General features: G+C 41.9%; 1 protein-coding gene across 1 annotated transcript in view; it reads left to right on the top strand.

Moving 5' to 3' along the window:
• The window catches only part of LOC140726682 (serine protease 23-like), a 36,630-nt gene extending 14,354 nt beyond the window's left edge, over positions 1-22,276 (top strand). Inside the window, exon 2 of the mRNA XM_073043367.1 lies at positions 19,770-22,276. Coding sequence (XP_072899468.1) covers positions 19,779-20,897 — 1,119 coding nt within the window. The 5' untranslated portion in view covers positions 19,770-19,778 and the 3' untranslated portion in view covers positions 20,898-22,276. The remainder of the gene's footprint in view (positions 1-19,769) is intronic.
• The last annotated feature ends 3,236 nt before the right edge of the window (positions 22,277-25,512 follow it).

The following is a 25,512-nucleotide window of genomic DNA, read 5'->3' as shown; positions in this document are numbered from 1 at the left end:
CTCCTGGATGGCTACATGGAGCTTAGAAAAATAGAGGGCTTTGTGTAAAACCTATGTAGTTCTAAGGTAGGGATATATTCGGCACAGCTTTGTGGGCCGAAGGGCCTGTATTGTGCTGTAGGTTTTCTATGTTTCTCCAACTTGCATTATAATTATAATTTGAGGAGAGCTGGGTAGCAAAGGGTGGAAGGGAGGATTGAAGAATAGGAAGTAGGTGGGTTGTTTTCAATGGTGAGTGCCAGCTGTAGGTCAAGAATGCCAGGAGGCTGTTTTGCTTCTAAATGCGCAGGCACTGGGAGAGTACAAGCTCCCTTGTGAAAGAACAAGCAATTCTTAATAAGATTAATACTTGCATTTCTGGGATTTTTATTGGCCTACATGGGAATGAACTGATCTGCTAAAGTAAAAAAGTAGACAAAAGAATTATTTTTGCTTATTTCCACTCACTAGAGAAATAACTGATACTTGATGTTAATTAGTTGAGTAACACAATGCTGAGTACAGTACTGGTGCTGAGCTGCAGTGATCATCAACGTCGTGGCTTGGCCTTATTTGTTTGTTTTTAGGTTCATAGGGATGGTTTTGGGGACAGCATGAAGAGTTAGGGGTTAGGGACTGGGATGAGGGGGTGTCAAAGGTCAGGAGCGGTAAATGAAGAGTCTGGACAGGAACTTGTGTCTAGTTTGGAGCACTCTGTGCTCGAAGTTCAGCGATCACAGAAGTCAGGTTGACAGGCTCTGAGAAGACCGACAATCCCCAGGTTGGCAAGTCTCAGTCTGGGGTCGGAGGTCCATATGGGAGGTGAGTCCTGGGTATGGGTGGGAGTCACAAGGGCTGGTAACCCCCCCTCCCCCCACTGAGGCCAAGAATGTCTGAGAATCTGGGGCCAAGGACTGGAGGCCCAGCCCTGGGGTTGGAGGCCTGCCCATTTGTGCGAATAGATGGGTGGGAAAATAAGAAAGGGGCTTTTTTTTGCTGCTGTCTTGTTGCCGCTTATATAGTTCAGCTGAACATTGTGGTCATGCTTTATGCTTTTTTGGCACTGCAGGCTGTCCCTGGCACATCATTACAGTAGGTGTGTTGGTTGCGAACACAAATGACGTACTTCAGTGTATGTTTTGAAGTACAGGTGATAAATCAGAATCTGAGTAAACTCTGCAAACTCATCTTACAATTTGGCCAGTAAGTGTACAGCATAATTTTTAATAAAGATCTACAGAGGCAGGACATTTTTAAATGAACACAATCTAGTGCCATATGGATTAATTTAAGATTAAACTCTTTAGTGTTCGTGGGAATGCCGTGGAGATGTTTAGGGAAAGTGACTTGATGTATGCCGAATTGCAGTTGAGTTAAGTAGCCTGGAGTATTGTTCAGGTTATTTATAGGATTGTGAATTATTCATATTAAACTAGACTCAGCATTAAACTAAAATTCATTTGTGTTTGTAAAATTAAGATGATGTCAGGGGCATGCACGAAGAGCAATAGAGTTCCCTTGTATCTGCCAGTGAAGCCAGCACCTGGTGGGATTTGTCAGAGGAGAACCCGTTATGTCCATAGAGGGGATACTACTGGTGGTGGCTGTTGTAGCTATACTGAAAAGATAAATGAATGAAAAGATCATTGACAGAAGAGTCTCCACATAGTGAGCACTTTTAAGAAGGAGCATTCACAGGGTTTCGGCTTTTTTTGGCAGCCCAATCAAATCCACACAGGACAGGACAAGTGATTTTAAAAAAGTATTCACAGCCTTTTGTTTTTTAATGGCAGCCCAATCAAATTGAGATTCATTAGCAAGGGCAAATGAAAATAAGGTAGGGAAAAGCAGAGTGTGAATGGGCCAGTGATAGGGTGGGAAGGTTTGGGCGAGGTAAGTTTCTTCTTCATTCTCCATCTGTCAGTGCATAGTTAGAGCTCTGACAGTGGCTCCAGGGGCTGTGTTGTGTCCTTCGTGTGAGATGTGGGAATTCTGAGAGACCTCCAGCCTCTCAGATAACCACGTCTGCACCAGGTGTATGGAGTTGCAGCTCCTCAGAGAACGTGTTAAGGAACTGGAGCAGTAGGTCAGTAACCTTTGGCTCATACGGGGAACTGAGGAGGTGATAGATAGGAGGTAGTCACCCCTGAGTTCCAGGACGCAGGTACCTGAGTGACCATCAGGAAAGAGAAAGAAAATGGGCAGAAATTACTGAGTACCCCTGTGGCCATGCCCCTCATTAATAAGTATATCATTTTCAAAACTGTTGGGGGGGCAAACTACAGGGTGGGGGGCAGCTGCAGTGACTGAGTACGGTGCTGTGGCTCATAAGGGAAGGAGGGAGAAGAGGAGTGCAGTAGTGAGAGGGGATTCCATAGTCAGAGAAGAAGACAAGAGATTCTGTGGATGTGGAAGAGACACCCAGATAGTATGTTGCTTCCCAGGGACTAGGGTCGGGGATGTCTAGGATGGGGTCCATGGCATTCTAAAGGAGAAGGGTGACCATTGGTATAGATTGGCACCAATGATATAGGTAGGAAGAGGGATGAGGTCGTGAGGAGAAAGTTTAAGGAGTTGGGTAGAAAGCTGAAAAGCAGGACTCCAGGGTAGTAATCGCTGGATTGGTCTTTGCGCCTGCGTTGGTGAAAGTAAGAATAGGATGATTTGGCAGATGAATGTGTGGCTGAGGAACTGGTGCAGGGGACAGGGCTTCAGATTTCTGGGCCATTGGGATCTCATCTGGGGAAGATAAGACCTGTACAAAAGGGACGGGTTACAAGGGGGACTGATATCCTTGTGGGCAGGATTGCTTCTCTCTTCAAGAAGGGAGAGGGGCAGAAGAAAGGAAACTATAGGCCAGTTAGCCTGACCTCAATGGTTGGGAAGATGTTGGAATCAATTGTTAAAGATGTGATTTTGGGGTACTTAGAGACACATGATAAAATAGGACAAAGTCAGCATGGTTTCTTTAAGGTAAAATCTTGCCTGATGAATCTGTTGGAGTCCTTTGAGGAAATAACAAGCAGGATAGTGAAAGGGGGTGGACATTGTGTACTTGAAATTTCAGAAGGTCTTTGACATGAGTCTGCTTAACAAGGTAAGAGCCCATGGTATTACAGGAAAGATGCCAGCATGGTGTGAGGATTGACTGATAAGGAGGAGACGAGGTGGGAATAAAGGGAGCCTTTTCTGGCCGGCTGCCAGTGACTAATCATGTTCTGCAGCAACTGGTGTTGGGATGGATTCTTTTTATGTTATATGTCAATGTCTTGGATGATGGAATTCATGGCTTTGTGGCCATTTTTGCGAACGATACAAAGATACAATAGGTAGATGGGCAAGTAGTGTTGAGGAAGCAGAATGAGTTAGACAAGATTAGAAGAATGGGCAAAGAAGTGGCAGATGGAATACTGTGTTAGGAGGTTTATGGCCAGGCACTTTGGTAGAAGGAATAAAAGCATGGACTATTTTCTAAATGGGGAGAAAATTCAAAAATACAACTCAACTTGAAAGTTAACCTTTAGGGGATCCTGCACAACGACTCCCAAGTTGAGTCGGTGGTAATGAAGGCAAATGTGATGTTAGCAGGAATGTTACGTGATGTTATATGGACAGGAAAGGAATGGAGGGTTATGGGCTGAGTGCAGGTAGGTGGGACTAGGTGAGAGTAAGCGTTCGGCACAGACTAGAAGGGCCGAGATGGCTTGTTTCCGTGCTGTAATTGTTATATGGTTATATATCATTCAGTTTGAGAGCACTAGGATATAAAAGCAATGATGTAATGTTGAGCCTTTGTAGGGCATTGGGCAGACCACACTTAGAGTAGAGGTGGCCCCCCCCCCCCCCCCGTTTTTCAAACGTTCGCTTTGCGACAGCTGGCTGTTAAGAAAGACCTACATTAGTACCTGTTGTCGCTAACCAAAGAGGATTTTCGCTTTTATGAAAAAAGGAAGCCCGCTTTGTACGTGTGTTTACCCCGAGAAAGACTACCATGACCATGAAGCCTTGTGCGGGTAATTGTGTGCACATGCGTGTACGTGCTGATTTTTTTCTCCAAATCGATTTGAGCTCACTGTCTTCCGGATTTTGATAAGTAAAACTACACCGTACATACAATATTTCTACTTTATATAGGCTGTATATTTATCATATCATTATAGCTTTTACTATATGCTAGTGTTATTTTAGGTTTTATGTGTTTTTTGGTATGATTTGGTAGGTTATTTTTTTGGGTCTGGGAATGTTCAAAATTTTTTCCCATATAAATTAATGGTAATTGCTTTTTCGCTTTATGGCATTTTGGCTTACAGACGGTTTCATAGGAATGCTTTACGTTTGGATAGCGGGGGGGAACCTGTATTGTGAGCTTATCTAAGAAAGGATTCCTGACATTGGGGAACATTCAGAGGAGGTTTACAAGAATGATTCTGGAAATGAATGGGTTTTCATATGAGGGCCATTTGATGCTCTGGACCTGTACTCACTGGAATTGAAAAGAATGAGGGGTGGGGGGGGGGATTTCGTTGAAACCTATTGAATGTTGATAAGCCCAGATAGGAGAGGGGAAGCCTAGGACCAGAGGCATAACCACAGAATAGAGTGATGTCCACTTAGAAAAGAGATGAGGAATTTCTCTAGCCAGAGATGTGGAATTTGTTGCCATAGGTAGCTGTGGAGGCCAGGTCATTATTTAAGGTGCAGGTTGATAGGTTCTTGATTATTCAGGGTATGAAAGGTTATAGGGAGAAGGCAGGAGAATAGGATTGAGAAGGAAATGGATCAGCCATGACGAAATGGCGGAGCACTTAATGGTGCAAATGGCCTAATTCTCTCCTTATCCCTTATGGTCTTATGGAATGATAAGTTGGATAATAATGACAAAGAATTAGAGTGTTCTGACCGACTGTGAGTGTGTGATGATCTGTTTTCATGTTGATAAATTTAAAATGCCGTTTATTTGACCTAATAATTTATATACATTTTTTTATGGAATTTTGACCTTAGTCAGATGAAAAGAATACTTGACTCCTGAGTCTCATTTCGGGATCTTTATTTTACTTGGTGCTAAGGAGAGAGAGAGAGAGAGAGCTGGTCTCCACCAGCTCCCAGCTCTGCTCTCCTGTTAAAATAGCGTCCTTTTATACAGTTCAGCATAGTAATAGTAATCCAATCATTGTTTAGAAATATTACCACACGAACAATATGTTAGCGTTCATTAAAAACCTTGGAGTGAAAGGAGCAGTTACAAGATAACCCATCTTGTGGAGCTCAGCACATTAGCTTCTGTTTCTGTGGTCACAGCATATTAGACTCATACCTTATCTCGTAAGAGTTAGCATGTACTGTTCCCAGTTTGCACACAAGGGTCTTTGCAGTGTATTAACTTATACTCGTAGCTTATTAACCCTTTTCCTCCACACATTGACTTAACCAAAATGTCATTTTCAAGGTTTGATATTTTATGGGATTTGGCAATGTAATGTGGAAAAAAAAGAGAAGTTAATTGTATTGGTAGAGCATAGCAGAATAGTTTTAAATCCCTAGTATCGTTGCATGTGAATCTGAAAGGTATCAAACTGTAGGAGACAATTATCAAAGCATGTGGTGTACTTCCCTTTAGTACGTACTGAAATCTGAGTGGAAAAGGGGTTCTTTCATATCGATCCTTGATGATACATAATGGATCACTGTGCACTGAGTTGGTCTTTTTGCTTAAAAACAAATACACTTGTCTCAGTAGATGCTCGCTAAACAAATAAATGCTGAATAAATCAGTCATCACCTCTTTAAAATTCTCCTTAAAGCCTCTCTTGTGAATGCTAGTTATATGATGCTCTGTGTCTATGTTTCTGCTGCAAGTGAGTATGCAGTTACACCAGTGTGTGCATGTTCTTGTGCATATGACAATAAGCTTGACTTTTTTTGGCTTTGACCAAGCTTACAAATGGGGCACAGTCTCAAAATAAGGACTCAGCATTTAGAACTGAGATGTAAGTGTTATGAATCTCTCCAGTCATCGGATTCCAGATGCTGTGCCACCGAGTGCATATGAGATGGGAACGTTTTATAAATTGAGCAATTGTGTGGATTTTGCAGGGAAGTGAATTGAATGAGGATCAGTCATTCTCTCAGTGAAAGGTGGAATCAGTTTGATCGGCCAGATAGCCTACTCCTGTCTCTGTTCCTGTGTTCTTTTGAAACAGTTTGCCCTTTCACCAAATGAGATGGCACAGAGTATAATAGGGTGAGATGGGACGTGGCACAGGATTTTGCAGGAAACTTAAGTATAAATTTAAATCTTCTGCCTACACATTTGCTGGATCTCAGCCCATTTACAACAATTTGGAAACAGAGAATCCATAGAAACACGTTGCTTTCGTGAACATTAAACCAGAGTTGGGCAGCCGTCGAGTTCAGAAATGTCAAGACACCCGAAGGAGGAGGAGTGGAATCTGCGAATAGTAAACAATAATACACGATAAACACAAGAGGCTGGAAATCCAGAGCAACGCACACGAAATGCTGGAGGGCCTCAGTGGTCGGGTAGCAGCAGTAGAAATTATTATATTTTGTAACTCCAGAAACGAATCGAAAGAAAATATTGGAACCAGGAAATGGGTTCTACTTCATTTTTACTTTAGTGAAGTACTCACATACGATGAAGCATGATGACACATGCTGTTCACATACATGTTATCCATATGAATTATGTAAACAATATTTAATTGAACAATATATTTACAATATTACTTAAATATTAAATACTCTAGTGTCCTCCCTGCTTAGCTATAAACTCCAACTCAATATAGAATGTATTTCAAATCAAATATACGAAGGGTGATTGATAAGTTTGTGGCCTAAGGTAGAAGGAGTCAATTTTAGAAAACCTAGCACATTTATTTTTCAGCATAGTCCCCTCCTACATTTACACACTTAGTCCAGTGGTCGGGAGCATACGGATTCCTTCATTGTAGAAGTGGTCCACAGCGGGGTGATTGATAAGTTCATGTCCTAAAGTAGAAGGAGATGAGTTATACAGCTCTCGTTACATGCGCATGTAGTTCAACTCTTTGAGTGATTATGCAGAAAGTTTGAAGCTAATAACTCATCTCCTTCCACCTTAGGCCACAAACATATCAATCACCCCATGCTGTGGACCACTTCTGGAGGTCCAAGATGCTGACTTCTACAAAGAAGGGATCCATATGCTCCACGACCACTGAACTAAATGTGTGAATCTAGGAAAAATAAATATGCTAGGTTTTCTAAAATTGACTCCTTCTACCTTAGGCCACAAACTTATCAATCACCCCTCGTGTGATGTGTTGCCCTCTAGTCCTATACACACATACAGACACACAGTGTACTATATAATACAACTACTCTATAAACATCCACAGCAGAGTAAATTTCAGATTGTCCCATTCAGGCCTAAAAATGTAATTGCTGTGGAGGATTTCTCACTCTTGTGGGATAATATCTTTCTTTACAAGGGGATTGCTCTGCTTGCCAGGTGAGATATGGCTGTGAAATGATCTCAAGTTCTTGTGCCACCTTCACGGTGGTTGTCGGATTTGACTCGGGGACCGCAAAAAGTGGTTCTGATGGCTCTGCACACCTTTCTTCTGGATGCGTTGGCATCCCGAAAAGTGCATAGCAACCTGCTCAGTCTGCTGATCTATCGCAGGCCGCCAGACAAAGCTCTGAGTCAACACTTCAGCAGTCAGTTTGGGTGGTACAACAACTCTGAATCCTCACATACGCCAACCCCCCTAAAAAGGTAAGTTAATCTTGGTGCTGTTAAAAACGGGGGAACTGTAATTTCTGCTGCACATTCTAGTCATTTTTGGTTGCCATATAGATCTGAGTCTGTGTGGGGTCTTTTCTGGTTTTCCTGTGGATCATCTCTGCCATTATAGGGAGACTTTCGATTTGTATTTGGGAGAATACTTCAAGAGGAGAAAAATCCTCTTTTGTGGATCTTTCAGATATTTTTCCTGGGGTAAACGGGACAATCCAGCAGCATTTCCATGATTAGTTGTCCTCTTGAATTCTTTCTTTTAGTTGTGCCTTTCAAGAAACAGAGCTCATCTCTGCACTCGTGCTGCTGCTGTTAGTGAGACACCCATGTGTGGAATTAAAAATGGACACTAGTGGCTGATGATCAGTAGTGAAGGTAAACTCTCTCACATACAGTTACTGGTTGCAGTGTTTTACACTGCAAACCAGATTCAAGGCCTCTTTGTCGATCTGTGTGTAATTTTGCTGGGTGGCAGTTGAGAACCTGATGCAAAGGCTATGGCACGTTCACTTCCATCACTCATAACATGTGACATGGGCACATCCAGAACGTAACACGCGGCTTCCCAGGCAAGCTTCTCCGGACAGTGTGGACCATAATGTGTGAGTACAGCGTCTGATGTCACCACTTCCCTTGCCTTTTGGAAAGCCACCTCACACTGCCTTGTCCGTTGCCATGTCTTCCCGATCTGTAGTAATGGGTTCGAGGGGTGAAGCAGAGTAGCCAGGTTACTCTGTGGAACCTGTTATAGTAATTGACGAATCCTAAAAAAGGCCGCAGAAGTACTGTGGCCTTGTTGCATCCACCACTGCTTCAGTTTTCTCTGCACCTTGTGCAATCCTTGTGCGTTAATAATGTGACCACAGTAAATGGTGCTTGGTTTAAAAAATTCAGACTTGTCACATTGTGCTCTCAGCCCATAATCTTCCAATCTTTTTAGCACTGTCTTCAAGTCTTGGAGATGTTCCTTGTCATCCTCACTGATAACAACTTAAGTCATCCAGGTAACACTGAGTGCCTGGGCAGCCTTGCAGCAGCTGGCCCATAGCTTTCTGCCAGAGTGCAGGTGCTCTCCAGAAATAGGCCTATTATAGTGATAAAGCCCTTTGCAAGTGTTTATGGTGAGAAGCATGCTGGGCACTTTCTTTCATCTCCATCTTTAGTTAGGCTTCAGCTAAGTTGACTTTGCTGAAGTGCTTTTCTCCAGAAAGGTTTGCAAAGATATCCTCTATCCTGGGTAGAGGGTATTGATCCACTTTCAGTGCTAGGTTAATGGTGACCTTAAGAATCATCACAGTTCCCAGCTTTGTTCCATCTTGGCTACTGGGACCACTGGCATTGTCCATGGACTTCACTCAACCTTGGAAAGAATTCCTTCAGCCTCCAGGCCATCTAGCTCACTAGCGACTTTATCATGAATGGTATAAGGAATTGGATGGGCTTCACAAAACATGGGAGCGGCATTTTCATTTAACACTATTTTGCCCAATGATATGTTTGAGTTTTCCAGTGCCATCCTTGAACACTGCTGTGGCATCACCCAGAATCTTTCTTAATTCCCTTTCAGTTGATTTTATTGTAGGAGATGTGGCATGCAAATGGTGCATGGATCCCCAATTAAGTTGTAGTTGCCTCAACCAATCACAACTCCACAATGCTGGCCGTCGTGTTTTTACCACATACAAGCCCCATGTGGCTTGTTGGTTGCTGGATTTCACTATTACAAATATCATTCCCACCGGAGTTATCTTTGCTCCAGTGTGAGTTCTCAGATGGATATCTGCCAGCTTCAGTTCAGAATCTTTGAAATGCCTGAAATGGAATTATACGTCACTTTGTGGGATGTCTGAAACAGCCGAGCCAATGTCCAGTTCCACTTTAATTAATTTGCCGTTCACTTGTGACGTAGGCATACTGCTTGTCTATTGATAGTTTTCACACTGTAAATCTCAGGCCTACCCAATCTGGAATATACACCCTCCGCAGGTCTCTGAACTGAGCTTCCACAATAGTGTGCAGTCATTTCAAAGTATACAATCAGATCATCATCTTGCAATTTTAAGAGTGGCCAGTGAAGGAAAAGGCGTAACCTCGCGACGTCCAATACTGCTGCTGTAAAGGTAGTAAGGAAATTGGTAATAGATCTTCTACATGGTATGAGATTGTAGTTTTTTTTCCTTATAACTGTTTGCTTTCAAATTACCTGCCAGGTAAAATGTGTCAGACTGGGTGGTCCCTGTAGACAATTTGTTCATCAAGCTTTTTATCACTTAGAAATGCTGCAGTACCACGTGCAACAAAGTGATGCAGACAGTTACCTTTCAATAATTAGTATCTGCATGCATTAGTAGCCATTCAAAACCTTCTTCCTTTTCCTCACTAAGTTGTCAAAAAGATGATCCTGAGTGCATTTGATTTGATGAAATTGACAGCCATTATGACATTAGCAAGGGTATCGTGCAAATGTCCTCCCAGTTTTTTTGTAACCAGATGCTGACGGTGGAGGATGGTGTATACAAAAAAAATGTCAGGCACAGCGTATTTTTAAATGAGCAATAAATGCTCTGCCTTCCTACCATCAAAGCAGCACTATTGCTCCAGCATTATATTATTCAGTGGAATATAGTTTTCCAAGAAATCGTTCTTGACTTCTTCAAAGATAGTTTCACCTTTGGTATCTGTCTCAAGCCTTTGGGCAAAAAGCATTTCTTCACTGGCCTTATAATCATTCAAAAATCATTCAGTTGGAACTAAGTGCAGATAGTTCCCTATTATCATGTAATTACCTATAAGATAGTAATCATAATCACCAGCTGGTGGAGCACGTTGCAGGTTATCCTGCTGGCTCACGCCCTCCTCATAGTGTAATCAGTGATTTGGGGGTGATTGTGCAATGGGTAGTAGGCTGTAGGCTGTAGATTGTGCAACGGGTAGGAGGCTCAGTAGGCTGCCTGGCAGAATCTGAACAGTGATTTGTGCATGGTCAAGCAGGAGCAGAGATAATTATTGTCCTCCCCACTCGGTTAAGTGGTTTTGCTGCCTCATTTGCATCATCTAGTATATTTTCCCATTCATTTCATTCAGGGTTCCAATTAAACTGCATGTATTCATTTCTCTTTATATGTTTTAGTGATATTTCATTAAAATTGTGAACTTACCGTGGCTCATTCAGAAACCACTGTGGCTCACAGTTTCTTTTTTCACTTGCGGCCCCCTACTAAATCTAGCATGGCTGTCAGCGGGGGTGGGGGGGGGGGATATGGCCCACATTGAGAACCACTGGTGTAAATAAGGGCCATTCCCACTATTTACAAGGAACTGTAAAAACAAGTTGTTTATTATAGAGCTTTTAAAATAAATTAGAAGTAAAAAACAAGTACGAGTTTTTACCTTTTGTCAGATCTTCGCATTAGTCAATTATTCCTCAACAACCTTGAACGAGGTGCAATACACTGACCTATTTCAGTGGTTTACTTGTGATAAAGTTCTAACCAATTACCAATGTTAATTGTTTACAGCAACACACACAAAATGCTGGTGGAATGCAGCAGGTCAGGCACAGTACGGAGAAGCACTGTCACTGTCACTGTCCGAGACCCTTTGTCAGGAAATGTTTACGTTTAGGTTAGAGCTTAATGGGATACATTTCTTCTAGGCTGTGATGTCTTTTAAGATCTGTCTGGCACTGTGGTCAGATACTAAGGAAATATTAATCTTCAATATTGTATATGACAGAATCTACCATGATCAACTCTAAAGTTCCTGTAGACTCTTGGAATCTACAGTTCTGCGGACGTTGACATGGATGAAGAGGTCTATGCATACTCTCCCACAGTTGAGGTAACTGTTGCTTAACTGAGTGGGTGGGTTGTTAGGTTGCTAGTCTTGAAGTACTACCAGGTACAGCTCTACTATTTTGATGAATCTTGGTCCAAAATCCTAAAGTTGGGAAGGAGGCTTTGCAAATATTCTAGCATAATTTTCAATATTCTCTTGGATATTTCTTGCCATGAGGGAGCTCCGGGTAGGGTGCTTGTTTCAGGAGTTTAGTGTCAGCCGTTTGGACTATGTAACCTGCCATTGGGAACTGCTTGAGTATAACCAAAACCTTGCTGCTGGAGTGGCTGTTCATTTTCTCTGGGGAAGGTTGATCCTCATGTGACTGAAGGATCCTTTGAAAAATCCATTTTGTATGCAGCAAACATCAAATCTGAAAGAGGATTATGGATGTCCTTCAATGATAACCCAAAATAATTTGTAAAGTTGATACTTTCGTTTAAGTTAGCCCAGACATAAGTGACATTCATAACTGCTGTATATGGGAAATAAGTTAGTAAATTAATTTATTATTGTCATATATCCTGAGGTACAGTGAAAAACTTAGTGTTGTTTGCTACCCGTACAGATCATGTCACCATGTCAGCACATTGAGGTAAGACATGGGAAAATAAGACCATAAGATATAGGAGCAGAAGTAGGCCATTCAGCCCATTGAGTCTGCTCCGCCATTCAATCATGGGCTGAACCAATTTTTCCAGTCATCCCCACTCCACTGCCTTCTCCCCATACCCTTTGATGCCCTGGCTAATCAAGAACCTATCTATCTCTGCCTTAAATACACACAATGACTTGCCCTCCACAGTGGTAACAAATTCCACAGATTTACCACCCTCTGACTAATATAATTGTTATATGGTTATATAGTGCGGGTAGGTGGGACTAGGTGAGAGTAAGTGTTCGGCACGGACTGGAAGGGCCGAGGTGGCCTGTTTCCATTCTGTAATTGTTATATGGTTAAAGTGATTTCTCCGCATCTCTGTTCTAAATGTCCCACTTGGTGGCACAATAATATCAGCACTGGACTCCGGAGCGAAGGTTCCCGAGTTCGAATCCAAGTCGGGTTGAGTGTTGAGCTAGCAACTCGGCCTCGTAAAAACAAGTATAGCTTGCTATGGAAACACCGTCATGATGGTGCCCCAATAACTCCACTGCCGAGTTAAGGGTTGTTGTTGTTCTTCTTCTTCTGTTCTAAATGGGCATCCTTCAATCCTGAAGTCATGCCCTCTTGTCCTAGACTCCCCTATCATGGGAAATAACTAATCTGCTCAGGCCTTTAGGCAATAACAGAATGCAGAATAATAAAGTATTACAGAAAAGTGCACTGTATATGGACAATAAGGTGCAGGGCCATGGTGAGGTAGATTGTGAGATCAAGAATCCATCTTATCATGCAAGTACATTCAATAGTCTTATTCAGCAGGATAGAAGCTATCGTTGGGCCTGATGGTACATTCCTTTAGGTTTTATCCAAATTTATAAAGAAAGTTGATTTGAGGTGGGTAGAATTCTTCATTTGTATATTTTGTTAACTTTATGAGATATTGATGTGCTTCTGGTCTGATAATTTTTCTACTAGTTTGGCTTATTTCATTAACTGGATTACAATACAGTAGACTGTTGAATATTTTATTCAATTTCAATTAGTCATTCCAACTAAATTGCCTCAGTGCATTCTCTCCCAATTTCTCAGATGTCTCCTGGTGAGTAGTTATGGAGTCATCGAACCCTGTAATGTGTGAACAGTCCTTGAGACTCACCAAGCCGATGCTTGCTGATATCAAGCGCTCATGTACAAACGTAGATCAACCTCATTTTATTCTCCCACACTCCTATCAACTCACCTCAGACTCTACCCCTTGCCGCCACAGAAGGGGTGATTTACGGTAGCCAATCAACATTCATGTATTTGGGATGTAGGATGCCAGAGGAGATCCACATGGTCAAAGGAAGACTGCAGTAACTAGGCAGCAACTACCCCCTGAGTTTGAGCCAGGTTGCTGGAGTTATGAGGCATACAGCCCTACTGCACAGCCCAATAACTGTGCTTTTTAAAAAAAATTCTAGTAAAGAAAGGAATGCTGGAGCAGTAAACACTTGCTTTTAAAATTTGTTCCCTGGGTATTCATGACTTCCAAATCAAGAGTTCTGAGGTGGATGATAATGCAGAACTCACCGTCACTTACTGAGGCCCAAAGCTCCTGATTTTCCTACTACCCTCTAATCCAGCATTTAGTCACCTGCCTTGGCATTACCATCATGGAGGCTGGTGTCAATTTTTGTTTGACATTGCCTCTGTGAAATGCCTTTTGATGTCTTGCTATCTTAAGGTCATAATACAGATTATATAGTAGCAATATCTTGCATTCCTGCTGCTTCGTATCTTATCAAACTTTGCACTGTATTGTACTAATTTGTTGCCTTATTTCAAATGTATCTTCTTTGTGAAATAATAATTAACTGCAACCAAAAAGAGCTTAAATTACTTCAGTGAGCTAGAATCAAGTATATAATCTCAAATTTTTGTGAATTACTGCAGTGGACAAGAGGTTTCTCCAATGGCTGGTTAAAAGATCCCAAAACTTCACTGGCACCAGCCTACCCAGCACCAACGACATACAATAGACAATAGACAATAGGTGCAGAAGTAGACCATTCGGCCCTTCGAGCCTGCACCGCCATTCTGAGATCATGGCTGATCATCTACTATCAATACCCGGTTCCTGCCTTGTCCCCATATCCCTATCCATAAGATACCTATCTAGCTCCTTCTTGAAAGCATCCAGAGAATTGGCCTCCACTGCCTTCTGAGGCAGAGCATTCCAGACCCCCACAACTCTCTGGGAGAAGAAGTTTTTCCTTAACTCTGTCCTAAATGATCTACCCCTTATTCTCAAACCATGCCCTCTGGTACTGGACTCTCTCAGCATCTGGAACATATTTCCTGCCTCTATCTTGTCCAATCCCTTAATAATCTTAAATGTTGCAATCAGATCCCCTCTCAATCTCCTTAATTCCAGCGTGTACAAGCCCAGTCTCTCTAACCTCTCTGCATAAGACAGTCCGGACATCCCAGGAATTGACCTTGTGAATCTATGCTGCACTTCCTGTACAGCCAGGATGTCCTTCCTTAACCCTGGAGATCAAAACTGTACACAATACTCCAGGTGTGGTCTCACCAGGGCCCTGTACTGGATCCTCTGTACAAGAGGATTTCCTTGCTCTTGTACTCAATTCCCTTTGTAATAAAGGCCAACATTCCATTAGCCTTCTTCACTGCCTGCTGCACTTGCTCATTCACCTTCAGTGACTGATGAACAAGGACTCCTAGATACGTATATATACAGAAAGGAAAATTGCAAAGGATCACACCGATCCTACTTATAGACCATTTGTCCCACTTCCATCAGGGAAGAGGCTACACGGCTTCCACGCCAGGATCACTAGACTCAAAACCAGTCATTTCCCTCAGCTGTCAGACTGATCAATACTTCCACCCGTTAACTCAGCCCACCACCCGCACACCACCAGTATACAGGCCAGCCACTCATCTCCACAGGCCCTCAGCACACTTCATCCCCATTCCTTGCACTGCTCCTTTACGCTTACACGCCTCACCTCATAGCTGCACTGACACAGTCACTGCGCTACTGTGTTTTCATATGTCCTGCTGCTACCCAGAAGGTTTCCTCTTGCCAAGAGCCACTTTGCTGCTATTATTTCCTATCAGCCACTTTATGTACAGATACTTCTGCACCTAGTGTTATTCTACGTATGTATTACTAGTCTGTGTAAGCTAATCCTATGACTATACATCCACACTCGGAGAGTTGCTTGTACATTCTGTTTTGTGTTTGTTTATTGTGATTTTTGTCTTTTATTGTCTTTATGCTTGTGTTTTCTTTTAATGCTGCATTGGATCTGGAGGAACAATAATTTTGCTCCCCTTAACACTCGTGTACTGAAGAACGACATTAAATAATCCTGGATCTCCGATCTTCAGCAAGAGCTCAATGTCAAGGGGTGTCTTTGCTAACGTATTAAGCATGTTGGCTATGATGTATATTAGTATGGCGGGGTCAGCGTCTTGATAAGTCTCCGGTTGTGGTGCCATCCAAAACTGGGCAAAACCTGGACATCTGGTGATGAGAAATTGTTTTGAATATCATGGAAAACATGTAAATTTTACAAAATGAAGAGATCTTTCAACCACTGCCATGTTTAGAGGGTAGTTTGAGGACTTCTAGCCTTTGTGGAATTAGCCACAGGAAACAGGTTTATTCATGGAGACAGGTGAGCTCTGACGCAGAAGATGCATCCATTAGCTCTTACACCGACTGCCAATTTATTGGTCTGGAATATCTTGTTTTCAAAACGAATGTCTGACTTTTGAGTAAGTATATCTAAGTATTTATAGAGAAGGATGGGCTTCTGGATATTGGTAAGATGGAGGCAGAGGCTGTCATTTAATGTTCAGTTATGACCTTTTTAAGTATAAATAGACATCTTACTATTAAGTAAATAGCTCCCAAAGCTTTGTAAATCTTGGTCTCCACCCTGTCACAGACATTCCCGTTACAGATGTATAATGGGGAGAAGAGCAAACTGTCATGGCTGCTGCAATACGCCTTCTTGCCTACCTCCTGAAAGGAATCCAATACGTTCTCTTGGCCTTAAGCATTTGTTTTCATAACAAGATGTTCTACATCAATCCTTTGGAATGATTTCCTCTTGCCTTCAACTGCAGTGGAGTGTGGGCCATGGCTGACAGGACTTTCAGTTCCTTTCTTGATCTTGTCAACTCCTCCTCTCAGCAAGGACTGAGTTTGCTTCTGGAACAGTGTGACATCCACCTGAGCATGTTGTAAACGCTCGGACTCGACTGAATTCAGTGGTTTCAGATACCAGTCCTTATCTGTGTGTCAAAGTTGTCCCAGTTCTGTTGTGTTAAAGGTGGATTACATTACAAGCAGTTTATACCTCCTCCCTTTGCCCCAACACACCGCTCTCCCGTCACCCCGACAACCCCTCTCCATGCCTCTACACATCTCATTCTTTTTCCCATGCCCACCTCTGTTCCACCTCTTCCCGACACTACCACCCCCCCACTTGCTTCCTGACAACATCCCTGTTTTCTTCATCCCGCTTCATGGCAGCCCCCCCTCCTCTCTGACTCCACCTCCCTTCCCCCTTCTCTTCCTCTCTCCACACTTCTCTTTCTCAGAAAGTATGGTCTTTACTCTCAGAATTCCATCAGCTGCTCTGTTCCTCATCATACAGTTTCAGAACGGTCTTGTGTTTTTCCTGTCTAAATGCCTCGGTGCATCTATCACCAAAGGTATCAAGGGTATCACCAAAAGCACTGTGCTTCAGTCTTCCTCTGTTCATGATATGCAACACAACTCCGGTCATGAAAGCTAAACCCCTCCCAGGTGAGCAGTCCCCGTTTGTAAGAAATGCTCACGTGAGAAGGACTCTGCAGCCGGGCCGAATACTCGGGGAGTATGCACACTAGCTTACTTAAATCAACACTTCACTCATCCAGACTGCTATGCCCACATGCATCAAATCAGCCACCATCATCCCTGCAGCACGGAACTCCATATTTTCAGAAATAAGTGACTACCAGGCGAAGGCACTGTTGTGTTTTGAACGGCTGGTTATGGCACGTGTCAAAAACTCCATTCCTGCCACATTGGACCCACACTAATATCCTTACCGACAGAACCGCTCAACAACAGATGCCGTAGAATCTGTCATTCACCCGGCCCTAAAGCACCTAGAAAACCAGGGACATTTATGTCAGAATGCTGTTTCTGGATTTCAATTCAGCATTCAACACTGTTGTCCCACAGAACAAACTCTTAGTCCGCGGTCTAAATACACCACTGTGCAACTGGATGTTGGACTTGCTGACAGGTGTCAGATAGTCAGGATGCACGACCGTTCCTCCCTCCCCACCATCCTCAACATGGGTGAGCCCATTGCTGTACACCCTGCTCACACATGACTGCACGGCCAAACACCCCAGTCATCACATTGTCAAGTTCACCGAGGACACGACAGGTGGGGCTCATCATCAACACCCACACACCACTTCATGTCAGTGATACAGCAGTGGAGATTGCAAACAGTTACCAACTCCTGGCAGTTCATGTCACACACAACTTCCCGCTCCCAGAACACATCCTACACAGTCAAGAAAGCTCACCAACGCCTCTACTTTCTGAGAAGGCTTAAAAGAGCTGGACTTTGCACAATTTGCACATCTATACTCCCGTCATTCTACAGGTGCACAGTAGAGAGTGCTCTAACAAGGTGCATCAGTACTTAATACTAAAACTGCATTGTGGTAGACACGGGTGATCAAAACTGCCCAACGTTTCACTGGCACGAGCTTATCTGCTGTCAAGGATATATATACAGGAAAAGAGCCAGTGACATCATGAAAGACCCTGCACACCCTTCTCATGAACAATTTATCCCACTCCCACTCTACTGGGAGGCTATGTAGCATCCACGCCAGGACTACCAAATTCAAAAACAGTTAATGCTCCCCAGACGGTAAGACTGATCAACACCTCCTCCCACTAACTCCACCACTACTTTATTATTTCCTGTCAGTCACCTTGTGTACAGACTAGTGTCACTTACTGAATAAGCTACCTGGTGTATTTATATTTATTGTGTGTGTCTTTATTATTATAACTGTGTTCATTATCTTCTGTGGGTTTTTTCATGCTGCATCGGACCTGGAGTGACAACTATTTCGTTCTCCTTACACTTGTGTACAGGAAAGGACATTAAACAATCTTGAATCTTTTCCACTCCTCCATTCTGTTAGTTTAAACACTTTTAAATCATTTTTCCAGTTTGAATGAAATCTTTGTCCTGGAATATTAATTTCCTTTCTCCATGCACCAGTGCTGCCTAATCTGTTGAGGTTTTCCAGTACTGTCTTTATTTTAGGTTTCCTGCAATTGAAATGTTAGTTTTTCAACAACTTATGAAGTATTTCGTCTAGTGTTGTGGCCATTAAGGTCACACAAATTGATACTTAAACCCATTTTAGATATTTAGAATAGTTACAGTCACTTTCATATAAAGTGATTTGAACAATAGAAAAAAATGAGAGATCATATGACACAGGAGCAGACTTGGGCCATTCAGCCCACTGAATCTTGGCCCAACCATCATGACTGATTTACTATCCCTCTCAACCCCATTCTCCTGGCTTCTTTCCATAATCTTTGACACCATTATTAATCAAGAACCTAGCAAGTCAGCGTTAGTTTTTTTTTAAGATGGTGAGAATTTACTGACTATTTTCAATACTGTGTGTCTGTTTTCTCATCTGTTGAATTGTAATGACAGTACACATTTTGTTTACCTGTTAATCAAATTTTGGGTGTCTGAAGCCCCCACGTGCAAACTGGCTAATATTAAACATTCAGACCTATGCTTATTAGAACAAATGAAAAATAACAGCTACACATTCAGCTTGTGCAAGATGTAATGGAAGTTTTTTTATGGATTGTTTCTCTTTCATTTTTTAGCCCCACATAAGGAAAACAATTCTTGTTGAAAAGCCTGTTACCTTAGAAAAACATATTGCAAGGAACTTGCACAAGGAATTCTCATTCGTTTTTGTGATTTGCAAGAATTAAATGGGGTCTAGTTAAGAGTAAAAACTTGCTAATGGTTCTGTGCCTTGCCAATGTAGTCCGGACTTGTGGGTTAGACAGTTGGCATCAGTTAAATAAAAGGCAGGTTATGTGGCTGCTCCAGGTTTTCTGCTGCATTCCTTAATTCTTTCTATAAAATACCTTTATAAAACCTTTGCAATTTATAGCTGAATCTGATGGCATTTTTATGACCCAATTTCCTAACAACTTGATAGAAAAGGCTTTAAAAATGAATCATTAACCACATTCACTAGATTTTTTTGGCCCATTCCAATTTCTCATCGTTGAGTAATAGTGGTAGACTGGGTGTTTCTCTGAGAAAGAAGTTGATGCTACAATTGGAATCAGTCCATAGAAAGCTGGGGCTAGCCCAGTTACTGGCTTAATAATTTTTATGCGTTGTTCTGTTAATGTGTGTGAGTATGGAATTAATCATGTCACTAACAGAAGTCTGTTCTTTCACACAGCCAGTCATCATGGTGGCCAGGCCAGCTCTTCTCATTTTGCTTTGTTCCATTAAACATGTGGTGATGCGCAAGGCTGAATGGCAGAAATCTTACGTACCTGCGATTTACCCCAAGGCAACTGTTACACTGGAGAGTGCGCATTTTGAAGGTAAAGCCAAGCTGAAGGTAACTTCGCAGTGTGGGTTAGACTGTCACAAAAGAGCACCCCTGCCAACCTATGAAAATCTGAGAGAATATTTGTCTTATGAAATTTTGTACCTAAATGGAAGCAGAACTCTCACAGATGTGGATATCCATGGCTTCATTGCTGCTGGTTTCGGACATGAACAGAAGCACGGAAACAGCGTAAGAACAAAAAGACAGATCTTTGGCTTGGACTCTCGATTCAGCATCTTGTCGAAAAATTTGCTGTTCAATTATCCGTTTTCAACTTCGGTGAAAATCTCTACGGGTTGCACCGGGACCTTGGTATCTGCTAAACATGTTTTGACTGCTGCTCATTGTGTTCATGATGGCAAGAACTACGTGAAAAATGCACAAAAGATGAAAGTTGGATTCTTTAAAACCAAACAGAGAGAGAAGGGACGAGTCATAAACCAAATCAACCCACTTCTTCCAGAGAAGCCTCGATTCCATTGGATTAGGGTGAAGCGGACATACATTCCAAAGGGGTGGATCAAAGGTTCAGCAAATGATGTTGGCATGGATTATGACTACGCAATTCTGGAACTGAAGAGAGCTCACAAGAAACCCTTCATGAAAATAGGAGTTGCTCCTCCTCGGGAGAAGCTGCCCGGTGGCCGGATTCACTTTTCCGGGTTTGATAATGATCGTCCCGGGGATCTTGTGTATCGTTTCTGCTTGGTTAAAGATGAAACCTATGACCTCCTGTATCAGCACTGTGACGCTCAGCCCGGGGCCAGTGGCTCAGGTGTTTACATCCGAATGTGGAACAGGCAAATTCGGAAGTGGGAACGAAAAGTGGTTGGGATATTTTCAGGTCACCAGTGGGTGGATAAGAACGGCATGCAGCAAGATTACAATGTAGCTGTTCGCATCACTCCTCTGAAGTATGCTCAGATTTGTTTCTGGATTAAAGGAAATTATATTGACTGTAGGGATGGATGAGATCTTAATTTTTGCTCTGCTTTTTAAACCATGTGCTTTGCAAGCTAGTATACACTTCTACCACAAATATTCAATTCCAGTGCCTCATTTTACTGTAGGCACAGTTCTTCTGTTAAACCTAAAAGTGGTGATCAATAAGAATAAGAGGAAAGCAGATGTGTGAATAGCAGGGAGTAGAGGAATGTAGCGCACGTATGGGCAGATAGGATGCATTCTGATTGGCACCATGGATGGTGCAGACATGCAGGTTGTACTGATCTATAATGTACTCGGTCTTCTCCTGAGTAGGAGAATCGAGAGTTCTTCTGGGTACTGAAAAGCGGCTTTTCCCTAACTAGAACCGGTGCTGCAACCATGTGTTAGAGACAAGCAACTGCATCATAAATGCACTGTTTTTGATTGCAGATTGACCATGATCTATGGTTGTGAAAGCAAGTCTATAATCTGTCATATTATCTGTTTGATATGACAGGCAGATCCATTTAAGGTTATTTGAAGATTGGAAGAAAATCTGGAATACGATGGAAAATGCTGGAAACACTCAGCGGGTCTAGAATTACCTGCAAAAGGGAATAGAATTTCTGTGGAATATTTCGGGTCTAGGGCCCTTCATTAGAACTGAATGTTTCCAGCAATTTCGTTTTTTTTCTTATTATTTCAAGCAGACGTTGACTTGAATAGAACTGCTGGTAATTGGCCAAGAATGATAGAAAGAGTACCGCCGATTATCAGCTATTCATCTGTACCTTAAGCATCACAACCTCTTTTGGAAACCTTTGATGTAAAATGTTGTACTGTTAATGACAATAAGCAGAAAAGACATCATTCACTGATTTTAATTTGAACTGTGAGGCATACTTAGTTACATAAAGTGAATGGCTATTCAAAATAAATATGCAGTTAGTGATGACAAAATGATTCGGCCACAAAATGGGAGCATGGGAAATTAACAGTATTTGAATACTGTACTAAAAATTGAATCAGTCAATATCAAATTCAAACGCTTATTTCAATCCTTGTTATACCTTTTGCACAGCACTTGCAAACCATTGGAAAAAATGTCTGAAGCTTTAGTTTATTCAACAAAAAGTTAAGAAATTCATAAACTTTTTGCATTTTTCAGTCCCAGCAGGATGAACTTGGATAATGGGGCAATACTTGTTTTCTATAAAGCTGGTGTGTATGAAAATTTACCAGAATTTATTATGAAAAGATGTCTACAGAAGAATTTATATCTTACACATCTACCAAATGTAATACTGCTCTGCTCTAAGAATTGTTTTTAATATGTTGCTAATGAGCCACGGGCTTTGAATGTGGACAATCTAATGCAATCTATGTCAATATTTTAATCAATAAAAAAGCAAGTGGTCCATTTTTATTTGTATTTGTAGCAATTCCTTTATCGCTGCCTTTTATTAAAGTTTTATCATTTCTGGCCTAGCAACCTTGACCACATTTAGAGAATGATAAAAGAAACTGGGCCCGATTGTGGTCACTCTAGTGAAGTTACCCTACACTTGCAAAAATATCAGCGGTATGAACAGGGTAAATGCAAGCAGGCTGTTTCCACTGAGCTAGGGTGAAACTGGAATTAGAGGTCATGGGTTAAGGGTGAAAGATGAAATGTTTAAGAGGAACATGAGGGGGACCTTCACTCAGAGGGTGGTGAAAGTGTGGAATGGGCTGCCATGGAAGTGGTGGATGTGGGTTCATTTTTAATATTTAAGAGAAATTTGGACAGTTGCGTGGACAGGAGGTATGTGGAGGGCTATAGTCCAGGTGGAGGTTGATGGGACTAGGTAGATTAATAGATTGGCACAGATTAGGTGGGCAAAAGGGCCTCTCTCCATCACTCTATGACTTCTCCCGTTCCACCCTGCCTCACCCATTCAACTTCCATGCATTTTCATTAGCCATGCTTAATTCTACAGTTTTACTCATATAATCTTCCTAGTGATCAGGCCAGTCCCATGAGGTGAAGCAATCCATAAGTGGTAACTGTGCATTAGTTGATAGTTCTCCAAATTCCAAGACGATGTCCCTAATATCTTGTTTTTTTTATAGCTTGTGGTTCAAAAAAAAGACCTTTGAACATACATTTTTAAAAAGATAGATAAGTAAATGAAGAAAATTACTCAATATTTAAAATGTTCTTAAATACCTTTGTGCTAGAAATTAATTAAAACAAAGAAAATGGTAAAACGATACTGAGGTTATGTTTCTAAATAAATGTCAGTGACTCCTTCCCAATGAATACTGAACCGCTACTCTTACCAGCAGTTCTTGCCAAAAGGATACGTTTCTGCTCAGCCCACAGACCTTGTGCTGGGCTCAGCAGCAAGAAGAGGTCTGGAAGCATTAAACCCTGGAGGGCAATCAGAAATGACCTGAACTGAGTTCAGCAGTTAACCAGAGTGTTCTCTACCAGCACTGGCTGAACATCAGAATCAGCTTTATTATCGTTGGCATGTGTCGTGAGATCTGTTAAATTAGCTGCAGCAATACGGTGCAATACATAATATAGAAGAAAAAAACAATAATAATAATAGATAAGTAAATCAATTACAGAATATGTTTATTGAATAGATTAAAATCATGCGAGAAACAGAAATATATTTAAAAAGTGAGGTAGTGTTCAAGGGTCCATTTAGGAATCGGATGGCAGAGGGGAAGAAGCTGTTCCTGAATCACTGAGTGTGTGCCTTCAGGCTTCTGTATCTCCTACCTGATGGTAACAGTGAGCAAAGGGCATGCCTTGGGTACTGGAGGTCCTTAATAATGGACACTGCCTTTCTGAGACGCCACTCCCTAAAGATGTCCTGGGTACCTTGTTGGCTAGTACCCAAGATGGAGCTGACTAACCTTACAACCCTCTGCAGCTTCTTTCAGTCCTGTGCAGCAGCCCCTCCATACCAGACAGTGATGCAGCCCGTCAAAATGCTCTCCATGGTACATCTATAGTGTATTTGTTGACATACCAAATCTCTTCAAACTTCTAATGAAGTATAGTCACTGTCTTGCCTTCTGTATAACTGCACCAATATGTTGGTACCAGGTTAGGTCCTCAGAGATCTTGACACCTAGGAAATTGAAACTGCTCAGTCTCTCCACTTCGGATCCCTCTATGAGGATTGGTACGTGTTCCTTCAACTTGCTCCTCCTGAAGTCCACAATTAGCTCTTTTGTCTTACTGACATTGGGTGCTAAGTTGGTGCTGTGACACCACTCCACTAGTTGTCATATCTCTCTCCTGTACGCCCTCTCGTCACCATCTGAGGTTCTACCAACAATGGTTGTATCATCAGCAAATTTATAGATGGTATTTGAGCTATACCTAGCCACACAGTCATGGGTATAGAGAGGGTAGAGCAGTGGGCTAAGCACACACCCCTGAGATGCACCAGCATTGATCATCAGAGAGGAGAAGACGTTATCATAATCCACACAGATTGTGGTTTTCCGGTTAGGAAGTTGAGGATCCAATTGCAGAGGGAGGTACAGAGCCCCAGATTCTGTAAATTCTCAATCAGGATTGTGGGAATGATGGTATTAAATGCTCAGCTATAGTCAATGAACAGCATCCTGACGTAGGTATATGTGTTGTCCAGGTGATCTAAAGCCGTGTGAAGAGCCATTGAGATTGCCTCTGCCATTGAGCTATTGTGGCGGTGGGCAAATTGCAATGGGTCCAGGTCCTTGCTGAGGCAGGAGTTCAGTCTAGTCATGACCAACCTCTCAAAGCATTTCATCACTTTCGATGTGAGTGCTACTGGATGATAGTCATTAGAGCAGCCCACATTAATTTGATCCACCCTTAAATATGTAGGTTCCAAGTGGGATTAGATACACCTGGCTATTCACCACACTTTCATATTTCATCCTTGTGCACAGAACTAACTATTAATTTGATTTACAAATTCTTTCAATGTACCTTTAACATATAATCAAATATTTAAAATATTGTTCAGTGCTTTAAAGTGGTATGAGATGGCTAGGTTTCAGAATTGATGTCCAAGTTATGCAAAGTCATCTTTAACAACATCAAGGACATGTTTCATGACATTTGATTTTAAGATCAAATCTAAACTCTGAAATAATACAATGACCATTGTAAATAACTACTGAGTTGTATAATTCTGCATGAAGGGTATCTGTACATTAATAGCCACAGATGATCACAAAACAAATTTTCAAATGGTGAAATTTGTAGTGACAGGCAGGAGAAGGGATTGAATTTTTGAAGTGTGGGACTCAGAGGGCTGAAGTTATCATCTTCCTGTAATCAAAGAACCTCTGTCCCTTATTTACTTGTAAAGTTTGATTCCCACTAAGTCTTTGTCAAGTAGCACTATGTGACAATATTCTAAAAAAAGTAATTAGATCTTCAATTTGCAGAGCCAGATTCACAAAATCAACACTGTCTGCTTTAGAACATCTCCTCTATTAAGTTGTTTAAATTTGCCCTGACTCTAATCTCTTTTTATCCTTTTGTGTTTGAAGTCTTTAACATTCTTCACGTTCAATTAATAACTTCCACATCTTGCACGTCGCCTGACATGTGCAGGCTGGACTCTGAAACATGTCAGTACCCTGGACATGATTATAGAAAAAT

This window comes from Hemitrygon akajei, chromosome 4 (genome assembly GCF_048418815.1).
Source record: "Hemitrygon akajei chromosome 4, sHemAka1.3, whole genome shotgun sequence".
Classification (NCBI taxonomy): domain Eukaryota; kingdom Metazoa; phylum Chordata; class Chondrichthyes; order Myliobatiformes; family Dasyatidae; genus Hemitrygon; species Hemitrygon akajei.
This window is presented reverse-complemented; position numbering and strand designations above follow the sequence as displayed.